The 26,720-nt window shown below is 46.6% G+C and overlaps 1 protein-coding gene across 1 annotated transcript in view; it reads left to right on the forward strand.

The window, feature by feature from the left end:
- The window catches only part of LOC126526369 (uncharacterized), a 30,219-nt gene extending 6,887 nt beyond the window's left edge, over positions 1-23,332 (forward strand). The window contains exons 3-4 of the mRNA XM_050174289.3: positions 15,150-15,260; positions 19,613-23,332. Of these exons, the coding sequence (XP_050030246.2) occupies positions 15,150-15,260; positions 19,613-19,708 (207 nt within the window). The 3' untranslated portion in view covers positions 19,709-23,332. The remainder of the gene's footprint in view (positions 1-15,149; positions 15,261-19,612) is intronic.
- Positions 23,333-26,720: the final 3,388 nt, after the last annotated feature.

Raw genomic sequence — 26,720 nt, forward strand, 5'->3', positions numbered from 1 at the left:
AAGATAGCTGATCACGGCGGCAAACCAAGTGCCATACGCCGCTTCGTCGGTCATCTAAGAGACCCGCACTCCACGATGGTGCCGCGTTTGAGTTAGCGCATAGTGCAAAGAACGAATGGCCGCGTATGATTTCCGGCCGAATTTGCGGCATTTCCATATCAGTAGTGTTCAAACAACGTGTGCATCCTCGTTTATTGAACTTTTAATAGGGCAGCTGGTGCTAGCCAGATGACGCTGCGGCTTTTTCAGATTCCTACAAGGTGTGCCGAAGCTAGCCGCTTCGGCTACAGTTGGAACGAGGTGCTATTTTGAAATGGAACAGACCCGCACCTGTTTGTGAACAGACACGCACTTGAGAAGTGAGGCGTTGCTCGACGAAGGCAGGATTCCAACGCATAAAGTTAAATTGAATTCCTGAGTTTCACGTGCCAAACGACAATATTGTTGCTCAACAAACGCATATTTACAAATATTGCCAAGTAAGGCGAGTAGCACAGGGGTAACAGCAGCCAAGATGGCGAGGAGCAACCTCTACCTCTTCTTCCTCTTTGCCGGCCTAAAGCTGCAGCTTTTGCTGCGGCATTACCCCCTGGGTGAAAACACCCGCCGCATCTGGGCTGGTCAGAGTGCAGCTTCAGCGGACGGGTGCGCCATCATTATCATTTATTTTCGCTTAAGGACCCCTATCGGCGTATCAGGGAATTACATAAAGAAGGAGGGGGTCGTTACAGTAGATCAGAATAGAAACAGAGATATGGTTACAGTTTCCTACGAAACAACCTGTGGATTCGTATGAGAACAGAAAAAAAAAGGCTGAGAGGCACACTGAATACAATGCAAAAGCAAATCAGCAGAACAGTCACAATATGACACGGCAATCGCAAAAGAACGAAAACACAGTAAAGTCATTATAAAGTTAGGGTTTAAGGTAATCAATAAGCAGCTGTTTGGAAGATAATGGGGTTATGTTCGTTGACAGCTCTATCTGGTAAATTGTTCCACTCTACGATCGCGCTAGGACAAAACAATTTCTTAAAGGAAAATACTGAACCATGCAAGAGCTGGATGCTGCAAGAGTTAAAAGGACCACGAGATGTACGGGTTGGTGGGATTAAAAGCTTTCCATGCAGTTGAGGTAAGTTATTATTGTCGGTGAAAAAGGCACAACTTTGCAATTTTCCGGCGGAAGACCGAGGGTTCGATTCTAAGGGATGATTTAATCACACTGACACTTTTTTCACGGCTGTCCCTGGAAGTGACGAATCTAGCGGCACAATTTTGTATTGATTCTAATACGTTAATTAGGTAAGGTTGGTGCGGCTTCCAAATAGCTGAGGCTTATTCAAGTTTACTTCGAATGAAAGTTTCATACGCTTGTTTTCTTGTGGATGAGGGGCACAGGGCAAAGGTACATCTGACGTAACCAAGTGATTTAGTGGTGTCGGTAGCCAATTTTGTGATATGGTCGAACCAGGTCAACTTGCTGTTAATAGTGATACCGAGATAACGCTATGATTCAACGGTGGATAGGGCTGTCGAGTTTAAAGAGTACGGGTGATCCTTATTAGAGTGTTTGCGGGATACCTGCATAACTTTACATTTGGAGATATTATGTTTCATTAAAGAATTGGAACACCAAGTTTCTATTAGGCGCAAAATTTTTGAAGCATTGCTTGGTCGGTTGGGCCTGTAATTCGACGATAAAGTGCACATTCGTCTACAAAAAGTTGAATAGAGGATGATATGTAAGGAAGGTCGTTTATGAATATGAGAAAGAGAAGGGGATTGAGGACGGTCCCCTGTGGTACTCCGAAGATGACGCTACCAGTGGTTCAGCAATTATTTTCTACAGCTGTGCGCTGGCAGCGATTAGTAAGAAAGCAACGGATCCATGACAATGCGAGAGGGTCCAGACAACATCAAAGTTTGGCCTGAAGCCGCTGACGGGGAACACAGCCAAATGCTTTGGTAAACCCTAGGTATGCGATGCCAGTTTGAGGTGATGTGTCTAAGTTTAGGTGAAGTTCAGTATTACATTCAAAAAGCTGTGCATCGCATGACAAACCAGGCAGGAAACCGTGCTGATTGTGAAAAAAATGAATGATCAGCTAGATTACATGCTATTTGCGAATATATTATATGTTGTAGGAGTTTACAGGGAATACTTATTAGAGAAATGGGGCGATAGTTGGAAGGATCAGAGTAGCTGCAGGACTTATTTAATGGTGCCACTTTATTAATTTTCCAATCATTTGGCAGTGCATTATCGGTAATGACTGGGTAAAAATTACTTGAAATATTAGACCGAAAATTTCTTTCGTACCTTCTAGTATCTTAGCAGTGATGTTATCTGGCCCGTGGACACTAGAAATCTTTAGGTTTTCGATAAGTTTCATAATGTCTTGAGAATTAATCGTAATGGGAAACGTGAGGCCTAAACTGTAGCTGGGCAAATTAAAGTCCTTCAGTGCACGCTCACGAGTGAAAACAAAAGAAAAATACGAGTTACTGAAGTCTGACCGCTGATCACGCGGCAAGTTGGAACCGCCACAGAAATGTTATTGGAACTATTGTTTGGTTTCAGAATATTCCAAATTTTTGGAGGTTGACAGGTATGATGTAAGGCAGGTCGTGGTTGAAGAACTTCCTTTTGGATTGTCTCAAAGCGCTAGTGTATTCGCGCAGGCATGTAAAGTACTTCTCCCACTTTGAACACGATTTCGAGCGTTTCGCATCACGAAAAATACTTTTTTTTAGGCAGCCTCCTTAGTGTGTTAGAAAACCAGGGTTTTCCTAAATCGGCGCGAATGTGAACCAGAGGCACATCTTGCTCAACAAGCGATAATAATTTATTCTTAAAAGCAATAAGTTTTCATCTAAAGTACGAGAAGGAGCAGTCTCACCAAAAAAAAAGCGATTTTTTAAAGTGTTTAGTTCAGTGTTAGTTTTGCTAAAGTCTGCTTTGTTGTAGTCCCTAATGTGTTTGGTCGAGGGCTGTGGGATAGGAACTGAGATGCAGAGATTAAATACTAGTAATTTGTGGTCGTTTAGACCGGCAACGGATAATAGCGATTTTATTACTTAAGTATTAGAAGCAAGCACAAGTTGTAGAATGTACTCCCCACGGGCTGCCATATTAACCATCTGAGTAAAGTTGATGTCAAGATTGTGTGAAGAAATTCTTTGGATTGCCGGTTATGTGCCTCTATATTTGTCCTGTTATTGTCGGGAAAATTAAGATCGCCACAGGGCATAACATTCGCAGACGAGAAGCTTGAGTAAAGATTCGCTAGTGCAGAATTTAGTTCATGGTTGAAACATCACCGTCACAAGCGCGATAACAGGCAATAATCACATTCATACTTGAAAGAAGCAAAATATCTACAAAGAAAATTTCGCGTTGACAGTTCAATTTGGTGACATATGAAGGAGTACTTTCTTTCACAAAAATCAAAATGCCGTCTCCCCAGCGCCCCAACCTGTCAAGCCTGTGAAGAGCGTACATTAAGCTATCATGTAGTAGCTCCTGGTCACCAATATTTGTATGCAGCCAAGATTGTGTAAGTATAGCGAGCTCAGTATTGTTGTCTTTCAAAATATATTCTAGTGTGTCTTTCTTAGGCAGATAACTAGGCGCGTTGGCAACCAAGACCGACATATTTTGAAAAACAAGAACAGTGATCGGGGTGAGGCAGGTCTGGGGGCAAGAAGAGGGACGCGCATGCGTGGAAAAACGCAGTGACCGCTATGCCCTCCGTTCAACTACGCATTCAGATTTAGCTGTGTACGTGAATTGCTTGCCATCAAGCAGCAACCTGTCAAAGCGAAGCTTAAATGTTCTGCCGCTCACGAAATGTTCTGCCGGTCCATGAAGATAGTTTCCTTCACGCCTGTCGAACTCTGGCTGAGTAGTCCTCGTGAATGGAAAAATTAGGACCTTTGAACTTAAAGTCACTGAAAAAATTCTTGATTTAGCTTCAATTCTAGCATATTTTACAATAATAGACCTATTTTTGTCTCTATCGTAGTGACCAAGGCGGTGTGCACGCATCAAGTCGTCTGTACTTACGGATAAACCAAGTTTTTCGGAGCACAATGATACTATATTTGTCAGAAACTGAAGCCAAGTCTCGCCTTTTGTGTCTTGAATTCCTCAAAAAATGCTAGTTTGCACGACGCCGGCAATTTTCTGCGTCATCGCATTTTTCGGTAAAAAATTTCATTTCAGTGGAATGTTTTGCAAGGCTACCATTCGCGTCCAGCTTTAAACCTATATCGTTAGACTGAGTCGACTAGACAATCTTCTCTAGGGCATCAACGCGAGCCGAAAGGCTGATCACGAAGGTCTCAATGCTATTCTGTGATGCTCGGATTAAAGAAAGTTAGGACAGAACGCAGCTTTGCGGTGTTTCTATACGAGATATGGCCCTTGAAGTAGTTTCAATGGATGGCGGTGAAGTGTCATTTGGTGCAGGGTTTAATTCTACATGTCCCAAAAGCAATAGCAGCAGATTCGTTTCTTTGAGCATTGAGGTAAAGAGGTAACATTCAACACAGCCCACAACAAATTGTAAAAACACAAATGAGGGAGGGAGCGCTCCACATCGCAAGACAGCAGCGGTTTCCAGAGCGGACACAAGCCGCCTTCAGAAGATAACTGACCTGCGTCAAGAAAGGGACTTTTGTGACCACTGTCGTTGCGGTTGCGTGATCCAACTGGCCCCAGTCCGGTGACTCAGTCTGTAGTCGATGCGGCTTTAGCGGGTTACGCGATGCGGGTTATACGGCTTTAGCCAAGTGGCGTGACCTACATTCCTCTGGGCTGGCACAGGTGGCACCATTGGCTGTGTCGTTGTAATATCATACGTCACGTCCGTTACTTGGCGCGTGTAATAGCGCGTCTACTAGCGTAACGCCCGGCCTAGTCTATCTCGACAGTGACTCATTTGTTCCGTGATGCTGATGTAGAGAAGGGTGCGAGAATAACGAGGCCAACGCGGAAGAACTGCTCTACTCGGACATCGATGGCCTGATGGCCTCTTGCGTCGTTGGCACAGCTCGCAGCTGCCAAGCTAGTTCTGCACGGAGCGATAAAGCCCAGGTCAAAACAAACAATGCCGAACGCAATGATAAGTGCGCGTTACACCAAAATGGCCTGCTACGGATTCGTCATGAAACTTCTGCATGGAGGACAGTAGAACGCATGCAAGAGGGCACGAGAAGCAACTGCTCACGACATTCTTTAACTTCTTACGAAAACTAGTGCATATCACGGATATGTGTGCACCAGTATCGATAAGGGCCGTAACAGTAACACCATCGACTTGAGCTTCGATCAATTCTTTGGTGAGGGCGCTGGGTAAACTGCCTGTTCATCACCACCACCCAAGCACGGAACTCTGAAGCTGCCTCCGCGTTGTTCCCTCTGCCAATGACCACTAAAGAGAGCACCACGCCCGAACCCACCACGCAACAGTCATCCCCACCTTTAGTGATTATGTCGCTTACAAAAGATCCAGGCAGCTTCTGTGGCACGGATGACGTGGACAGCAAGAATTGGATCTCATGGCATGAGCGTGTCAGTAAACAGAACAGTTACGACGATAGGCTTATGCTGGAAATTGTGGTATTTTATCTTAAAGGGACCACGCACGTCTGGTACGAGATGAATGAGCACAATCTGAACAGCTGGGATCTATGCAAATAAAAATTGAATGACTTGTTCGGCAAGCCCTTTCATTGCCAGCTCGCCGCTAAAGCAACTTGGCTATCGCGCGCAGTCTTCTATTGAATCGTACATTTCTTATATTCAGAATATTATTACACTTTGCCGTAAAGTTGAGGGCAACATGTCCGAAGCAGACAGGATCGGGCACGTACTCAAGGTTACCGCCGATGACGCATTCAACCTATTAATATTCAGGAACTGTGCTACCATGGATGCTGTTGTGAAAGAGGGCGATAATATAATTATGCGGCACGTCGTAGTGGGGGACTCCAGATTAATTTTGAACGCCTATGGCAGACACCTTTATAGTATAGATAAATATAGTAAATTATATTTAGTATATTACAATGCGGTTCTAGTGCTCACATATATGCACAACGTCGAAATTGCTGCCTCGAGATGGGTGCTGGCTGGAAGGCATGGTGAACACGCAAAGTGCCTGCTGTAGCAAAAATCAGGGGACAACTCTGCACGTCCTAAACGAATGCGAAGGTGCTCACCCAACAATGTCCGTAGTTAACATAGACCTTCCAGAAACACTGGGATTCAAAGTAGATGGAAGTAGACCAGTGAGCAGTCGAGATAAGCTAGTGGCGTTTAGAGTATTGGTGGCAAAATGCAGGGGATAGATTGATAGGATCGAATCCGTTACAGGCGTATAGGTAACTGCACAAGGTAGGTAAACTAAGAAGTTTTAAAACAGAGAAAAATAATTAAGGAAACGTAAGCAAAGTGCTCCATTGAAAAGCATGTATAGCATATCTGATTAAGCTAGTGGCGTTTAGAGTATTGGTGGCAAAATGCAGGGGATAGATTGATAGGATCGAATCCATTACAGGCGTATAGGTAACTGCACAAGGTAGGTAAACTAAGAAGTTTTAAAACAGAGAAAAATAATTAAGGAAACGTAAGCAAAGTGCTCCATTGAAAAGCATGCATAGCATATCTGATTAGCTGAAACAGGATAGATAAATATTTGTCACCACCCCGTTTCGAAGGGGATGCCAATACATTGTCATCCTCACCATCGTCTTCAACAATGTATGATCCTTCCAATCACTTGGCTACGTGACATGGCCCTGCTGTCAGTAGGGAAAGCTTAAGCGTTCAGTATATGCAGAGCACTCTGCGGCCATCTGTCATGAAAGATATTTCTCATGCGATAGTATAGCCGCCTTGGTTTGATAAACCCCATCTGTAAGGTAAAGATGCGAACTAATGCTGTTGGTTCCCACATTACAACAGTGTTTTCGTCACTTCTTGCACTTATCGGTTGTTTTATTTTGTTACGCTGAATTATTTTACCACAACATCTTACGATGTACTCTTAATTAATAACGTCTTACATACATTTCCTTTCGACACACCCTTAAAACGAAAGCAAAGGACTGTTCTCAACCCGAATCGTTTCCTGTGTTCCATTTCTTATTTTTCGTTCTTTTTTGCATAATGCTGATATATTCATAGTTAAATTTTGTCAAATCTGCCTTTCGAGAGCCCCTGTTGAATCCGCCCCGCCCTGCGACAATGACGACGATGCTTCCCCTGGGCCCATAAGCTCTAACACTTTCGCACAAGATCAACGTGCCGATCCTTATCTACGCTGTGTCGTTGAATATCTCGAAGGCAAGACCGATTCGGCAACAAAGGCATTCAGGCACGCGCTTTCGTCGCTGTGCCTGCGCGACAACGTGCTTGTGAAGGAAAAAAATTCACACAGTACAAAGCGGCATACCTTCTCGTCGTGCCAGTCTAGCTCCGGCAAAATATTTTAGAAGCGTCTCATGATGAGCCGACAGCAGGGCATCTGGGATTCACTCGAACTCTCAGAAGAATCCAAGAAAAATACTATTGGCCCGGCCTAAATGCAGACGTCGCCCGCTACGTGAAATCCTGCCGAGATTGCCAACGTCGGAAAACACCGCCTACAAGGCCAGCCGGCCTCCTGCAACCAATCGAGCCACCATGGAAACCACTCCAGCAGATAGGGATGGATCTACTTGGCCCCTTCCCGACGTCTACTTGCGGGAACAGGTTGATGGTGGTAGCAACGGACTACATGGCCGCGCTATGCAGAGACAATGGCGTTACCATCGAGAAATGCAATCGAGGTCGTCAGATTCTTCGTAAAGAACATCGTTCCCCGTCATGGTGCACCCGAGGCCCTTATTACCGACAGAGGTACGGCATTCACAGCAGAACTCACGCAACAGATTCTGCACTTGAGCCACACGAGCCATCGGCGCACTACAGCGTACCACCCGCATACAAATGGCCTTACGGAGCGTTTAGATAAAACCCTCACCGACATGCTCACCACGTATGTCGACGTCAGGCACAAGACTTGGGACGAAGTCCTTCTGTACGTGACGTTCGCGTACAACACTGCGCCACTGGAGACAACGCAGATGAGGCCATTGGAGCTTTTCTTCGATCGCCAAGTCGCCACCATGCTGGATGTGATGCTGCCTCACGTCTAAGACAACAACATCCATGCAGACGTTGCGGGCTTCCTTCAACGCGCCGAGGAAGCTCGCGAGCTCACCCGAATACGTATTAAAGAGCAGCGAAACGTCGACGCCCGACTCTACAACCTACGACGACGAGACCAAGAGTACGCGCTTGGTGACTGCGTTATGGTGTGCACACCGATTCGTCGCCGCGGGCTTAGTGACAAGCTCCTGCGCCGTTACTTCCGGCCCTACAAGATGACTCGACGACTTGGGCCGCTAGTCTACGAGGTTGTGTCCGATGGAGTGACACAGTCACAGCGACCTGAGATGGTCTACGTCGTGCGCCTCAAAAAGATTTTTTGAGCGTTAGCGGACTAACGGACATTTCTTTATTTCGTTTTCCATGTCTGATTGCATGCTTACATGTTTCTTGTTTTGTCTAGCATCGGGGCGGTGCTATTTCACGGAGGGGGGGGGGGGGGGGGGGGGGGGTTACGCCACTTGAGTTTATTTCGACGCGAGCGACGCCGTCGCTCGCGGCGTCGCTCACACCGCGTTTCGATCGTGACCGCGAAATGTATAAATACGGGACCACCGCTTGCGCTGGCTCAGTACGGCGAACGCCGTAGGCGCGCTTGCTGCTTTCGCCGTCACCGAGTTGTTCGCTTGCTTCAGGGCACAAGTTCGCCCAATACACTATCTTTAAGTTTACCGCCGACGCAGCGCCCCTTTCTGTCTGCCTGCGTGCCAGGCAGCTCACCGTCACCTACGTGACAATATTTCCTGTACAGGGAATTCTGAAGCGTAGCAGTCATTTTGGCCACGTAGAATATTTAAAATCAAGATGAGCAACTATGCGTGCGCTTAGGTATTGCCCTGTGTTCTTGTATATTTCGCCTCTGTCTTCACAGGTGGTCTGGCAGGCGCTCACTGCATTCAATGTGACGCAGGCTATTAATTCTCGCTCTGCTGCAAAGGTTGCCTTAATTTTCATCGCCTGTTTTGCTGCATGGCAGGTTCTAAGCAAGTTTCACCGCTATCATCGCCTTCTACTAGACTGACGTAGAAAGAAAAAAAGCGAGCTCCGTCACCACAATGGCGCAGCACCACCAGGCTACCATTGCATTCATAAAATTTACACAATGCATTTGCTACAAGAAATAATCTTTTTTCACATGGAGGTTGAAAGATTTGCAAGCATGTTTGTGGCGCTATCAGTCATGTGTTTACGGGCCCGCTAACATATTCAAAGGGGTTGGCCTGTTAAATTTCTTTTTGGGAAATCCTCATTCTCACCACACTAAACGCTCTGAAACTGGTCAATGGTTTCTGTCGTCCCGAGCCTCATAGCAGGTACACCTGCTCCTTTCCATTTGCTGTCCTAGGTATACAATAAACGTCCTAGAATTACGAGCTGACGCTCTTTTCTACATAGCATTACGAGCTTCTCACAATTCTCTTCATAGCCAGGCACATTACGGACATGTTACAGCAAAAATGTCTGAACTGTAATTAGCTGAATACCATCGGTTATAGGTCTAGCACCAGGGAAGCACTTGTGCGACGCAGCGCGTAATATGCGAGACACCCGGATGGTTAAAGAGACGAATCACGAATGTTTTACTCGCCTCATTCAAGAATTGTTTAACGCTAACGAGCTCTATACGATGACTATAACCACATTTTATCGTCGATAACTGACTCTATCGTTAAACACGTCTGGGATGACCGCCGCAAACTTTTAGATCATCGAATAGATCCCTCTGATGGCGATGAAGAACGCAGCCTCGAATTCAGCGGAATTTCACAGCCGCTCCCCTCTCTTCTGCTAAGTGGTATGTGCGGATCCATCACCATTGTTCTCCACGACAGCTGGTAGCGGTAGTGGTGGCGAATTACTGTGATTTTTGCGTGTTTCGTACGTAATAGTGTGACGTCATGTGGGCCAACGTCCACTGTGCTGATGCGCTGTGCGAGTAGGCTGATATGCAGAATATATTTCTCCGGCACACGAAACGTACAATGCGCCCGAAATGAATACGCGTAAATATAGCTGTATAGTAGAAAAATAAAGCAAACTGTCTCTTGCGCTATGCGCAACATGGCTTTGCAGTTAACTGCGTGTTTTGTATAATACTGTAGGAGGCGGTACGAAGACGTAGCCGCCGTTGCCATGGTTTATTTAGGCCGGTCAGCAATGGTGCCGCGGGATTTTCGAACCGGCAGCGGCCACTCAGGTCGAGTGCCTCAGCTTATTCTTTCTCGTGCTCACTGCACACGAGCGATCTTTGCCAGCTTTGGAGGCAATAGTCGCGCCGCTACAGGGCCCCCCTCCTAGTCCTCCTAGGGTTAAGTGCGATTTGAATAAAGTCCAATGGTAAAGTCCAGGTAAAGCAGTTGAAGTAATATGTGCAGATGATGTCGTCGTTGGTAGTGTCGGGTTCCCGCAGTCCGGGAGAAATGCACCTGGCAGCACCGGCAGCGTGGGTTGTGAACGAGGCGCAGCCACAGTGATGCCGTAGTGCGAAATCGCGACCTCCGGCAGTTCCCGGGCCTGTAGAAGTCGAAGCTCTAAAGTAAACCTTCTGGCAGCTCGGGACTTGCGTGGAGATAGCGCAAGTGTTGGTGACTCACAATGTACATGTAGAAGTGATGGTGGAGTTAAATAAACCTGATGGCTGGACTGCTCCTGTAAAACTTTGCTAGGCGAAGCATCTGCGGAAGGTGTGAGCACAGAACACCGGAAGGCTCGCCTGCTGCTTCTTACGGCGATACCTTGAAATCTCACAGCATCAAGGCGGTGGTCACTGAAGGCATCGCCAAGATTGTGCTTGTGGCGTTGCCGTGCCTGCGAGAGTGAAATTGCGCCTAGTGGAGCCGGAGGAACAGCCTCTGAATCGTTGATGGGTGAGGTGCCCCCGAACGGAAAGCGGACAGTTTGCAGGGACGTCCAAGGAAGGGGAGCGGCGGGCCGTAGAGTAGCTGAAAGCGCTTGCATTGGGTGCAGTGAATTCCTTAGAAAAAGTCTTCGCGCAGCCTCGTTCGAGCTGGGGAGGAGGCTCACGGACCAAGTAGAGAGAGGTTTGACGCTGGGGCTGGCGCTTGTTCATGATCGGCGCGGTTGGACGCAGACGACGTGGGACAAGACACGCAAGGACGCGGCTGTTCGAATGGCGCGAGCTGTTGTGACTGGGCGCTCGAGGTGGCGCAGTGACCAAGGACCGCTGCCCCCAAGTCCTCGTAGAAGTTGGGGCGGGGGGGTGGCAGCCGGAGCCTGGAGCGCAGCCTCAGCTTGGAACCTTGTTCATACAGAAGTGGCTGCGAAATTTGAAGAACCAGAGGAGCGGCATTTGGATATGGAATTCCCGAACATCCTATACCCGCGGGATGTTTGCTGGACCGCGTGAGGCTACATCACTCTCGCCTTGGTAGAGTCGGTGCGCTGTCGCTGGCAATGATGGGCTCAGTCGTCCGGTGTCACCAATTATTGGGAGGTGGCACGAAGAGGTAGCCGCCATGACCACTGTTTGTTTATGCCGGCCAGCCATGGTGGCGCGGGAAGTCGGGAGCGGCCGCTCAGGTCGAGCGCCTCAGCGCGTTCTCCTTCTCGCGCTCACTGCACGCCAAGGGCCATCTTCTTCGCCGGCTTTGTACGCGATAGTCGTGCCGCTACAATAGTAAGCAACCGCTGGACAGTTATTTGTTAAACTTTATATGGTGGAGCGGATGCCCCGCAAATGAAAAATATTCGAGATATACATGCTACCAGAAGCCGCGATATAAAGCGCACGTATTAGTTTCGACAACGCAGTCACTGCCAGTTCACATACATACACAAATACACATAAAAACAAACATGCATAAGAGTAATTGCAGCACACAGCCAACCGCAGATACCAGCACGAGGGCTCAGCCCGATATATGGCGCCACTTTCACAAGGTGACGGCACCCTCATGGATGTGGTCTATAAGGCGTCATTGTTCCCCATAGGGAGCTTGTGCTAAATCTCTCCATATTCACAGAAGCATCTGAACACACAGCCTAAAAATCAGTGGAAGCAAAATGGGAGGAACGCGACGCATATTCGACCTGGCATATTTAATCGATTATCAGGGGGCAATAATGACCGAGATCTAGAAATATCACAGTGCGCATGCAGCGTAATGCTGAGCATGTTCCCGATAGACACCAGAAGCGCGAACAATTTCGAGCTTGAGCTCGGCAAAGCTCGGCGCCTAGCACCATGGCCTCCTGTATATTGTTTACCTGCGGAATCAACGGCGAACCAATACGAAGCGGCCATCACTGGAACTATGGCACCAGCGCCACTTATCTATGGATGCCCGGAGTGCACTTCTTACACTTGTGGTGCTCGCTGCCGACAGAAAAAGCATGGTCATCAATGAAAGAGTGGCAGCAACGAGTAAAGTATTAATTCTTTTTCTGTAGTTACTTTAAAACAATATCATCTGGGGGTATTCTGTAAGAGTCCACCTAGTGGACTGACCATTTCGGCCACTGCTGATTGGCTACGTCCGCTCGTCTCCTCCTCTCTCGTACAGCTGCATCCAAACAGCAGCGGCCAGAACGGACAGTCCACTATGCGGACTCTTACGGAATACCCCCAGGTGCGTCTGATGCGTACCGCCAAAGACAAACACTTGTTTCAAGAGTAGACAACTTTTGCCTTCGCCGCAAATGTTATATGGTAGGCGCTGGCAAGGTTTGTTGCTACCCTGTCCAAAATATCGGTACTTGGCTATCGGGTCTATGGCTACGCCATGACGCCGCCATAGACGATGGCAGTATATTTGGTGGCCCGGCAGACACCGAGTCTATAGAGAATGTCCCACGTAACTTGAGCTAAACATTAAAAATATGGAAATGCAACATAGCTGGACTGAACTAAGGTAATATTGTTTGCCGTCGCTTGGAGCTACTCAGGATGGTATCTTTCATTCCGCCTAATTTGATAATTAGTCTTAATCAATTATCTAGGTTCTCAAACATTATAATTAGATTAACAGTGCCAATTAGAAAATTGTAGAGAAACATGAAAAACACTCGATGCAGCTTTCTATTGCTCGATACGTAGTGCATAAAAGTGTTTTAACGCGATAGCGTTATGGGCCCCATGTCGCAGAAAATCCGGCGTCGGACGTCATTTCGGCAAAAAAGGGTTTTCGAACCGCCCATACTCAGGCCCTCCATGTGGCGCAAGGAAGCTACTGAATTAATTGAATTCCTCAAGCTAGAATACGCAGAAAAACCGTAAAGTACGACTTACACACAATCTACAGACACGACAGCATCGAATTGTAATTTGACTACACGAGAAAACATAATTTTGTTTCGCGAAAACTAAAACAAACCTATTTTCCAGCGTTTCTAGAATTCATAGGTCGGCCACGGCGTCCGCCATTGGCGCGCGGTGGCGCGTGAGTATCTTGGAGGCCACAGAGCGGCGCGCTCGGTTCCTTGAAATGCCTTCAGAAGGCACTCGCCTCCGCCGCTAACGGCCCACGCAAAAGGCCGCGTTTCTACCAGAAAGCCCCCTTCGTGCATAGCGTTCGCGGCCAGCGTTTCCCGGTAAACATTGCGGTTACATACGCTCCAGCTGCCAGGAAGCGTGAGAAGCGGTCAGGGATCTTTGAATGCTATCGTGTTCCACTCTTAAAGGCGAAGCTTAAGCATCCTCCATCTTTTTGCAGGCATCAAAGAAGCCCGCGAATACACGCAAAGTGCCTCGAGCGGCGCGTCACGAGGGAATTATGCGTGTATTTGTGAGCTCCTTCTCACGCTCAAAAAATCACATTTAAGTAGCACGTACTGAACAAGAGAAAGCTAGACAGATAGATGGCACAGAAAAAGCGCAGTGATGATACCCCTCTGCGAAGGTAAAAAAAAAAAAACCTCGCGAACACACAAAAGTAAATAACCCTGGTGAAATGTCTTAATACACTGGCCGTTTATTACAGAAACCTGAAGTCTGAAGCTCGCCAGCATGATCTGAACACTTCATAATGTACAACTGTGTAGCTATTGTGCCTCAGTTTATTTTCAGTTATTTGTTTAGTTCGGAGATACATATGTTTGAATAATGCGGCGAGCACCTGATTTTTCCATTCAACATTACCAGCACAGATTTCAGGCAATATTTTAAGTAAAGCGAACTTAGAGCGATAGGAGCCCCTTGCCACGCACGCTATAAATTGTATGAGAGCATCCTCCTATCCGACACTAGTGCGCGTGCCTCCTCATTGTGTCCTGCGCGCACTGCTCCTACGTTCACGCATTCACCACGCACCATGACATTCGCGCTTTTCCGGTAACGCCGTCGATAGATGCAAGTCCATGAACTGTACAGACAATGCAGGGAAATTCTCCAAGCGGCTCTCCGCGATCACATTCAATGAACTTGAAGCGCGCGTAAAAACTGAACGTGAATGCTATGAGCACATTCACATTTTTCTAAACTTGTTAAGTGCAACGTAAATATAGATATTTTTAATGAATTCTTATGTGGCTACATATCACCCATTGGAAGACATAATGAAGCAATGTGAATAAAAATGAAGGAAACAATGAAATGAAACGATAGCAACAAGAGGAGTGTGGAGAAAGTTGTGTGTTTGTATAGAACCTTTATTCTGGTATTGTTATCGACATTTCAGCAACGCAAACTAAAGTGCTGTAGATGCACGACAGCTCGTAGAGCGAACGCTTTGGCCATCAGTTTGGAATACACCGACGATCAATTTCATAATAAGACGTGAAGGTCGATAACCTTCCTAGAAATGACAGTAGGGAGACCTTCCTCAGGGACACACAATTGCGCACGTGCGTAATTTTCTGGGTATCTCGTCCTCGCGAAGCAAGACGGCAGAGTTTTTATGAGTAGCCTGTTTGGTCTTATAGTCGTTGCAAGTATAGTACTAATTTATGAATGGTTTCTTGCCTTTTGTAGCTTTCATGGCCTGGACCTCTGGTGGACGAGCTCTACGTGGGTGGGTGGGAGCTTATGGACAGCTCACACGACGAGGTGGAAACAACGAACGACGCTGAATTCCTGCTGCAGGTATGGGCCGCACAACTGCTGTGGCTTCCACACACAAAAAAAAATGAGTTGATGGGAATCTCGTATGCTACACTCTTAAAACGGCTGCACCCGTTGGGGTGTATATTTGTCCCACAAAGATAATCGTCATCTGCCTTGCTTGCGTTCCCTTTCTTGAAAACGCTGCGCTCGCTACTTTCCTGTCGAGAATGCTCTGTCAAGCTGATAACGCGCAAGCCGTTCGTGACTGGGAAGTAGCGGGCTCGAAGCGTTAAAGAAAGGAAATGCGGGCAAGACAGATGACGATTATCGTTGTGGGACAAGCCCCAAAGGGTGTAATTCTGCCGCGTTGGCACATCCCCTTCTGGTTTATCATAAGTGCTAATCGTCCACGTTTACAGCTTATTCAATATTAGAGGGGATAGTGGTTTGTGGATGGAAAAAAATTACCGACGATTACGTTACTTCCTAATGCGAAATTTGAGCGCAGCAAATAAGCTGTTTCACCTTTTCGATAGATTGAGGCAAAGAAATCGAGCAACACATGTATGCGCTATCACAGAATTTTTTTTTTTATTTTTCACACGTATTCCTTTAACAAAGACTCCACTAACAGTTCTTGACAGTCATGAAGGAAGCTTTGTGGTCGGAGATATAGACTGATATATGTTCGACTTGGTACACCAATGCTTGATTCTCAAAGACGAGATCTATACAAGTGCCTCGCGAGGTTGTCACAGCCGTGGGACGCGTTACGAGCGAGAGGAACGGGATGTTCTCCCGCATAAGTGTTAGGAAATTGCTGTTTGTCTTTATGTCAACATTAAAGTCCCCCACTACTAACATCGGTGTGGATCGATGGACGGTTAATGCGAGTTGCAGGAAGTGCACGACGTCTTTCGTGAGTGCGGTAGGGGCGAAGTCAGATACTACCAGCAAGCCGTTGGGCAACTTTGCGGCGCACAGTTCGCCAACTTCATGTGACGTGCCAAACATTTCGACTGGTATTGCAGAGAGACCTGTGCGCAAGTAGATAGCGACTCCTGCCGCTCTGTTGTGGTCTCTGCGAGCACCACAGCAGTATAGGAAATCTATGATTTCGAGAGGCTCTTCGGGATCCATCCAGGTTTCAGCAAAGCAAAGTACAGAGGAATGGCGCATAATGTGATCGTGGTGTACGTCCTTGGCATGTGCGGCAAGGGAGCGTACGTTAAGAGCGGAGATCAACAAGCAGTGCGGCTGTTCAGTCATGGCGAGGCACTTGGCGGTGATGGTGTCAAGTTTGTGGGACTGCAACCGACGAAATTCATCGGCTAGCTTTCTGTCCGGATTGGCTTTTCCGTGGTAGAATGTGAAGTCGAAGAAAGGAATTAAGTTTGAGCCGGCGCTTTGACAACCGGAGACTCGCAGGAAGAGGGGGGAGGGGGGCGGCGTGTACACCCAGCGGCAAACGATGCGGGCAGAAGCGCGCGCAGCAAGCGGACAACACGATAAAGGGAGGAGGGAAGAGATAGCAGCGACTGACTGATGCCGCTGACGCCGATAGTGAGTCAACCCCAGCTGCGAAGTTGGTTTCAGGGACAACGCCGCCGAAGCCGACACAAACAATATGATACCCTCGCTTAATAATAATATTTGGGGTTTTACGTGCCAAAACCACTTTCTGATTATGAGGCACGCCGTAGTGGAGGACTCCGGAAATTTTGACCACCTGGGGTTCTTTAACGTGCACCTAAATCTAAGCACACGGGTGTTTTCGCATTTCGCCCCCATCGAAATGCGGCCGCCGTGGCCGGGATTCGATCCCGCGACCTCGTGCTCAGCAGCCCAACACCATAGCCACTGAGCAACCACGGCGGGTTGATACCCTCGCTTCCGCAGCGCTAAGAACCAGGTCTAGCCGTGGGAAGGTGGTCACGTATTCGTCGACGTGCCGGGGCCTACGTGAAATAACCGGCGCGTCGGCAACTGAAGAGCACCCTATCCGCCACACAAGAACAGGGGGGGGGGGGGACCCTTTCCTCCTCTTTCTGCATGGCGGCGACGGTGTTCTATGCAGTCACGTTATCTTGACTCTCTAGCGGCGTCAGCGGCATCCAGCGGTATCAGTCGGTCACTGCTAGCGCTGGGGGGATGAAAGGGGGGCGGAGCTGGTTACGAGGCCGACGACAACGCCGACGACGACGCGAAACCCAGGAACGGACGCCAAAGAGCTGCGCTCTAAAAGAGTGAACAAAGTGTAGATTGCACAATTGTTTTAAATAGCTATTTTGTGGACGCCCTAGCTGCGTTTGAGATGCTGCCATCCTGCTGTCCTGTTATCGGGAAGGCGTGCGCTGCTAACGCGTGGAGTGTTAGGAGCCAACCAGAGACCTGTAGCGCGTTCTACTGGAAAAACCAAAAGATGCACCCAAACGAATGCACTGTCACGCTCTGCTCAATCGGCTTTGCCAAAGCCAGGGCAGCGTCCTGGTTTCCACTGCTTGCACGGGCATTGTGCGCTCATATATTCGCAATCCTGCTCAGGAGCTGTGCGCATGCCCCAACGTGCTGCATACGCAGGTCTCAGCGGAACGGATACTAAACCTTAAGCCTAATCTACATAGTCCTTTCATTCCTTGCTTGAAAAATATTTATCTTTGAGACATTTCTCACGCCGTAGACATTGTTTCGCCGTCGTCACCCGGTCGCCGTCACTGCGTTGTCATTCGCGACCATGCCACCGTCGTCACACCGTCATATTCACTCCATCGTCATCATGCCGCCATCTTCAAGCCGTCACAATCACGCAGCCGTCGTCATTCCTGCATCGTCCTGCTGCCCTTGTCATAGCATCGTCATCACGCCACCGTAATTATGTCGTCTTCATTTATCATCACCTTGCTGTTATCCTCGTGCCGTCGTTTTTCTTGCGTCTTCGTCATACACTTATGATGCCATCGTTATTTTTCCATCGCCGTCATTCCTGTCTCGTCAACCCACTGTCTCCCTGCCGTCGTTGTCCCGCCGTCGTTCGTTTCGGCGTGACAGTGATCATTGGTACACGGTGCGCGAGTTGTCTTCCCTTCCTTGAAACAGGGAGCCTGCGCTTTCCCTGCTAATTGGTTGACACAAACCCTATATAGCCTTCGATGCACCACCTGGAATTTCTGAGGCGGAGAATAGAATGACTTCATCGATTAAACTTAAAGCCGTGTTGCGAATGACAGCTACATCGTGCACTGATTTTCTGCGTGAAGACATAGGGTGCTCTTACAGCCTAAATTCGTGCACCGAAGCCACCGCCGTCCGAGTGTTTGCAGCGCATGCTTTAACTATACTCTAAGGAACGCTGAAGTGCTCATTTTGTGACAACTCAGCATTTAGCGCGTCACGCTCACATTTGCATATTGTCCCGATTGAATATATCATTGCCCAGCGTCAGCGCGTGGGGCAAACGTTTAGTGTCTCATCATAAGTAGTCGGAAATCTGTGTAAGGCAGACTCTTCAATCAAACGTGACAACTCGCTGTCAGATGTAGAAGCAAGCTGTATTGCATGCTGAAATTTCAACTTTGTGCTGATAATGAATGCGTGCAGTAAAAACAGTGAAGCCGCCAAAGAGTTGGTTAGAAGAACGCTATTGGAATGGGCAGGCAGTTTTCTTTGCACATCCTTTCTCGCATAAGAAAGTTCTCGCCGTAGTACATTATTACTGTGAACTTGATCATCGCGCATGTTTACTTTCCGGATGTTGTGCTTGTTTCAATGTCGGCCCATCTTTTTGTTTTTGCATTTATAGATAGGCTTGCTTTCTATCTCTCAAAGAAAGACCTATCGCCGTCTTCAGTGTACAAATAAACTGCAATGAACAATGATTCTGGCGAAGCCGACTACCTTACTCTGAGTCCGCAAAGAAAGGTGTTCTCTTGGAAATGTTTGCAGTGTCTGACTGATGTTGCTTCAGATGCGTTTATAGCTTGAGCGAAAGGCGGCCAAGTTGTCGCTGACACACCTGATCAGCCGACGTGATAAAACCAGAAAGAGAAAGACGAAAACCATTCAAACAAAAAAGCGCAAGATAAACAGTGCTGGCCTTGCTCATATTTTTCGTGGACAGTCTCTTATTATTGGTTATATCCAGCTGCCTTGGTATAGCATGTGTAGGTGTTTCGCCTGCCCTTGTTGTCTTCCTTATGTTTCTCACCAAAATATCAGGTCGCATTTACTAGCGCTAGACCAGTACGCCTCATTATTTCGTCTCCTTTCTCGTTGTGCATGCATCAGATGTGTATGCATCGTTGTGTATGCATCTATATATGATATGTATAGCTGTGTATGCATCGAGTTCTCCATGCCCACGCTTTCTTCAAACTGGCTGCGATTTTATGCAGGTGACTCGCGAAGCTGCGCTTACAGCGATCCGCCGCCAGCTGCCTCGACTTCTGCTGAAGGTGTTGAAGCCCCGGTCCCCGACGATAATGCAGTAGCAGCACCGTCGTATCGTGGGCGAAGCTCCGCCCTAATGAAACTGCAGAAGTGACTAGATCCCATTCACTGCGCGAATGTCGCTTGAGTGACGTTGCGCAGCGTAAAGTGCGATTGGCCAAACCTCTGTCTTCTTTTAAAGGAACATGATTGCTTTAGGAGCTGTTGTCGCTTAACAAACAACTTCTGCTCCTCCCGATAATAGTAAGCCCACTGTTTTGAGCGAGAGGGTGTTAAAGTGTTATTTTAGATGCACCGTGCTTTAGCGACTATGAACTGGCTTTAGTGATTATACAATGACCAACATTGACGCCAGTACGTAGCAAACGGGTCCTTAGAAATGTTTAGCTGTTTCCTTGTTGTCCGCGTCGTCAGGAAGTAACGGTTTATTTTTTATGTTGAGCGTCATGCAACTAAAAAAACCAGAGTTATACTTTACTAAATGTAACAATTTTTTTTTTCATTATTGTGAGAGAGAAGGAGCGAAACAGCTAAAAAGCGACTCAGAACACCTTTGAAGTTCTGTGCATGTTAAACCCGGCTTTTTTGGAAGTCCATTCAAACGCGCAAGTCAAAAAAATCAGAAGCTGTACATACTGGTCTTTAAGTTCACCATTAAATATGGTTGGCGCTGCCTTCAACTACTACTACTAGGCGAATCAGAACAAAAATGAAGACGCAAGACAGACTAATATAAGAAGAGTCCTTGTCCCGTCTTTTTGATGTTTGCCGACTTATGTTGCCACGACAACAGGTCCGGCCAACAACCGTTTTGCGTAAAATAAGTGCAATAACGTGACCAAAAATGGCCGCGTTCGGTAAAATGTCAGCTTGCGAGAAACGAATCTCCACTGGAAGAATGCACTGCTACTGCATTCACTTTTGCTCTCTATTCTAATTATGACAAATTATTTTGCTTGGATGTTCGCGCGTGTTTTACTAGGCGATTTTTTTCTAAAGACACATCTAACATATGGGCTGAATGTTTTGCGCTGCGGCGTCCGATATATTTTATCAACTATGGTGTGTTTCACAAACGCTAAAAGAAACACTGTGAGAAAGTCTGTTATTGCAGGCGGTAACTATTCCCGCGACACGTCTTTAGAAATGTTTTGCAGGAAAAATACTCACCATTAAATATGGTTGGCGCTACCTTCAACTACTACTACTAGGCGAATCAGAACAAAAATGAAGACGCAAGACAGACTAATGGGCTTTTCCTTGAGGAACCCGTATGGGTTTCCTTTGTAGCAATTGCTACGATCGGGTGGATGTCTGATTTTCCCTTTATTCATTACTTCCCTCCACCTTGCGGGTTTCCGCAGAGCTACTACGTCAAACACTTGCCTTTGCTTCGTGTTGTCGACAAATTCGACTTCGCCCTGCCACCTGCTAGCCGCCTGGTTAGCTCAGATGGTAGAGCGGCTGCCCCGGAAAGGCGGTGGTCCCGGGTTCGAGTCCCGGACGAGGACGAATTTTTCTTCAACTATGAGGCTTTTCTTTCGAGGAACCCGTATGTGTTTCCTTTGTAGCAATTGCTACGATCGGGTGGATGTCTGATTTTCCCTTTATTCATTACTTCTCTCCACCTTGCGGGTTTCCGCAGAACTACTACGTCAAAAATACTTTTTGTGTATGTTAAGAGCCATTGCAGGTGTGGAAGGCGACAGGAAATGAACACCATAGGCACATTTTCGTTAGCCTTACCGTATGTTGCGCCGTCATTGCCACTTAGCTTACGTAGGTACGTAACCATTGTTTTAGATAAGTAAATGCATATCTTTAGTCACATGATCGCTTTTACAGAGCCCCTCAACTGCGCTTGTTAATTTTCATAAACCTATCACGAATCGCTGCCATGAAGGCGCGGTAAAATAGTGAATGGACGATTCTAGCCACTGAACAGGAAGTACCCACAATCAATAGTGTGTGAAATACGTCAACAACTCAAGGGAAGCAAGTGCATTTTGACAGCGTTGTTAGGCACTTCACTTCTCAGTACCCTCTAAAAAACAAGCCGAAAATGATCGTAATATTCAGAAATCTGCCGCCCTTATTCTTGACCAAAGAAAGGCTGAGAACTTTTGAGTCTCGTGTAGTGTGCGTTACAAGCTTGAACTTCACTCTCATTGAATTAAATGCTCACAACAAAGAATTGAAACTGTTGCTAGCTTGATTAGTGTGTCTGAAGAACAAGTTGCGACTCTCACTAGCGTAGCAACAACTTTCTTTTGGTGTTCGTTGCGCACAGTATGCACAAGTGTCTCTCACTGGAATGGAGATCGCTTGCCTTCTGTACAAAGAGCAGATTCAGTAAGTTCCACGAATCCAGCAGTTACGGTTCTGCACATTTAAGATGCAGATGTAGCGTGTGAACTCGGTCAAGGCCGATGCACATTCATCGTTTACGCAGCTCATTATAAATAGCTGTTCTGTAGCACAAGTAATGGCTGTGCAAAAACTAGCGAATGTCTGAAAAAGTGATTTCCCGTATGAGAAAATTTGGCAAACATGGTGTAAACTCTATCGTCGCAGCTATAGCACCCTGTTATGTTGTCCTATATCGCAGTTTGCAAATGAACCATATTTTTAGAATAAGTTTGAAATAATGCTACCTCCACATGTGATAAATTTGAAAGCATGGTGTCTTGGCTAGAGTCATCTGCGGTTATATCCTATCCTCTGTACCATGACAGCGCGCCTGAAAGGGGTCGCCACGCTACGCCCTTGAAGCCAATGTACAAATGCACGTTTTGGTTCATATATACTATCTCTATGCTTTAGTTCAATAAGTATTTGCATAAGTTGCTCGAGCTGTGCATTTGTTCCATCTCTACAGCGGGATTCCGAGACAGTGCCACGTCTAGCTATGATTGCTGGCTACATGGCAATAGTACCACAAACACACCTTGAATTCTTACACAGTACAACGCCCCCCCCCCCCCCCCTTATAGATAAAATACACTCGTATCATTATCAGGTGGTCCACACTTTTCCATCATACTCAGGACCACCATGTTCTGCAGTTGGCTGGATCTTTGGATGCTGATCAGCACTCTTTAAATTACGTCTTAATTTTCGCTGAGGTGAAATACCGGTTGCCCAGCATGATCGCCAAGTCATGAACTATATTTAGAAAAAACCATGCACAGCTGATGCTCCAAAACATGCTGACTTCATACACGCGATGTCTACTAAGTGCCAGACAGAATTACACGTTCATGTAGAATCGTTTATATCGCAGCGATCATCTTGCACTTTCGTGCTCAGAAGTCCCATGTACAGCGTAAACACTAATTTCTAGCCTCTATATTTTGTTTCTTTCGACACCACAGTTTTTCCAGTAGTGCACTGTAACACAGCACCCTTTGTGTTTTCGCTTGTGTGTGCTACTTCTCATCTCTATTTTCTATATAGTCCAGAATCAAAGAACTCCAGCTTAATATATATAGCTTCAGAAATAGTTTGAGAATATTGTGTCATTGCTTTGTGTGAGTCAATAAAGGAACAGTGTTCCCTCCAAAAATGCACCTTTCTTTATTGCACATAAACATGTATTCACTCTTTATAGAATCTTTATAAAATGTTACAATGAATAAACAATATAAAAAAGCCGACCTAACATACTTGTTGGAGCTTTGGAGTGGTTTGTGGAACTTTGCTTAAAATGTGCCGATCCGTCTTCTCTCAAGATCAATGCAATGGCAAATTGAATATCCCACACAGCGTCCAATGGTAGATCGAACACATTCCCTTGTTGTCATATGCAAAGCCCTCAAACAATTTAATGAAGGTTATTTTGTGTATCAGACCTTCAAATGTGGATGTGATTAGGTTTGCCCTTTCCGCACGCATGCTTTGAAGTCAGTCTAAATAGACTTCTAATAGTTCAAAGTCCCTGCACGCGAACTTTGACCACTCGCACGCACAATTGTGTACTCTCCAAGCGTTGTGACAATGTGAACGCAAGAAGCACGAGGTAAAATCATAGCTACCCATCTTTTTCAAATTTTTCGCTAACATTGCCGACTGGGAATACTGTTCACAAATGTTTACGATTTTACAAATTCTGCGTGAAGTTTTGAGAAAAATGCTGTTCGCGAAAAAAAGTTTTGTTCGTCGGACACCGAACTTCCTGTTGGAAATGTCCCTATGGTGAAAGGGTGCAAGAGTGGCGCTTGCTTCGAGCAAGTTGATACGACTTCCTGAAGCAGGTGAAATCTACAAGAGCAAAATCCCCGAAAAACTTCATGTGATGTAAAAATCAATGCGTTGCTTGGCATTCCCGGTTGTTCCAGCTTGACTGCTGCCGCTTGTGTATGGTGTCTAAAGCTAAACCATTATTATTCAAGTGCGTACGTATCGCCCAAAAAGCATGTACTCCAGGGTAACGTTAATTGAATATAGTCTATCGCCCCTTCCTACTAGTATCATACCGCAAGAATTTGCATGAATGTTAAAGTTCGATGGTTTCGAGGTAGGGTAAGACGGTTGGTGTCGATGACAAGGTGTCAACTTAGTTTTTCACTTAGCTCCAAGCATCGGTTCTCGCTGCTCATGGTCCATCGCTAGAAGAGCACAGCGCTTATCTCGCACCCGACCTCAATAAAAGAAGCACTCTCTCTCAACGCGCTCAGATTTATGTGCACATAAACGAAGAGCATCTGTGCTATGAACCAATGCCAGAACGCTCTCGCACAACAAACTTCGTATGTGTTTGCGTCTGCTCATTCATCGCCACACCTGTCACTTCTCCCACACCGCTCTCACAAGTCTCTCTAGGCGTAATTGCTCCGAGCTTATGCAAGAGTTTTGCCTCTCTCAAACGACGCGATTCAATTCTTCTAGAGTCCATCTACACACTAAGACAAAAGAGAATAAACGGGTTGCGGCTTTTAGTCTTTTGGCGGGCTTAGCGGGCTGCCACAGATTTCTAACCAGTTTGTGGCTAACTGCGGGATGAACTGCCGGAATCTGCCGGTCACAGTAACGGCGTCAGCATCGGCGTAAACTGGCGTCTCGTGTGAATAGCAACAATTACCGTTTACTGCAAGAAAAAAAAAGCAAGAGGAGAATCCGGCTGGCCACACAGGCGACTGCTGATATGTGAGCGACAGCCAGCAAGTAGAGGGGCAAAGGGGCATACCATAAAAAGAGAAAGGGATAACAGAAGGTTTAGAGCTATATGAAAATAAAGAGGGGCCATGTGGTACATTTACAGCCTTTGCAATATCGACTGTCAGCGCCATTTAATCTGGACATATGTGGGACACATCGAGAGTGCATGTCAGCGGAGGGGGGAAAAATGCGTCATTGTTTCATTGTGCCCAAGGGCTAGTTTCGATAGTGCGTCATTGCAGAAATATGCAGCGTCCTTACATTTGTTCGGGGGCCAGTGTGGAGACGTTTCTGAAGTGCACACCCATCACCTCCTCACCCAAACTTCATATCGCATACGCCAATATCTGGCATACACAGATCTGGGCGTCACTCGAGCGTCTACCTTTGTGACACGCGCCAGCAGAGGAGAAAAAAGGAAATTGCTTATTGTGTGAAGTGCTTCGGTGCCAGAAGCTTCTCATTCAGAAATAATACTCGCTTTTTCCGCAATCAGACGCGAGCCAGCCAACGACGCCAACGTTCCATTTCTTTTACGTATTCATTTATTTGTTATTTATTGATACGGAACTGCAGCACATAAGGGCCGCATCACCAAAGACAATCAAGAAGACAAAGTGGTGCAAATTGATAATTGCCGTCACTTAGATCACTCTTTGACTAGCGCTGAAGATACACCTCGTAAATAGCGGTGTACTCGAGTTAATGTAACATTGGTGGATGGTCGGCTGGGAAACGCTCGTAAAGGACGATATCGAGCCTTCGTGCAGTCCTTCCGCTTCCCTTGTCATTCTTGTGAAAAACATGGATGTAATGGGGCAGGGCTGTGTAGATTGTCACCAATAGAACAAAATTGCAAAGGACATTTGCACTTTACCGCGTATTCATGACACCCTAAGCTGCCTCTTTGATGTAACCTACATTTCCTACATCGCCTTGCGGTCGATTTGCTGGAGGATTGCCATCGATGGAGTGGGCTGCAGAAGAGTGCCCTTGACGCCCTTGATGGTATCTATCAGTTCAAGGCGGTGCCATTTGATCTTTCAACGCACCTGCTACTTTTGAATGAGTGATCGGCTCTTTGCTTAAAAAGTTCAAGTTTTCGATGTATTTGTGTTACGTAGACTGCGTAAGTGCTTTCTTCCCTACGTGATAGGCATCTCGCTCACCTGGCAGTGATTCTTGATGGCTTGCGGAGGGGCGGCCTCCAGTTCAAATCCTCGAAGTGTCACTGTTGTTGCCGCCAAATTACTCTCCTTCGCCACCTTATGGACGCTACGGGCTTTCGTCTGGACCTGCACACTAATGCGCACCGGAACATCTTGCCTTTTTTCGATGTCAGCCGTTGTGGAATTGCCCTTTTTATGTGCGTATTGAATGCAACTAGAGTGTTGAATATGAATATCTGCTTTAACGCAACACTCAGTGTCAAGAAAGTTATTGCGTCAGGTATACACAGAAAGAAATAATGCAAGGCTGACGCGATAGCTTAACCAAAAAAAAAGGGGCTGATCGTTTATATGGAAGAGTATATTAACAAAAAAGACTACATTTTCAGCTCAAATATGAAAACAAAAGTTAGTATTCCGAATTAGTACGTAAATAAAACCGAATATGCTGAACCCAATTTATAGCGCAACAATACTTCCTTGCCTTATACCACGTGACGACTATGGGCCAATAGCAGACATTCCCGTTCGCCTTATTAATGTTTCTACGAGTTTTTCTACCACACGATAAATTGAACAGGAACGAGGCCGTAACTTTACGCTTGCTCCAGACACACACCTACCCTATCCCCGCTATCTTATACCACTGCTATCCGCGTTTATATCTAACAGACGCGTGTAAAACTTGCGGCCAGAGAGCAACGCTGCGACACATGCTCTGGGAATG

This window comes from Dermacentor andersoni, chromosome 8, assembly GCF_023375885.2.
Source record: "Dermacentor andersoni chromosome 8, qqDerAnde1_hic_scaffold, whole genome shotgun sequence".
Lineage (NCBI taxonomy): Eukaryota > Metazoa > Arthropoda > Arachnida > Ixodida > Ixodidae > Dermacentor > Dermacentor andersoni.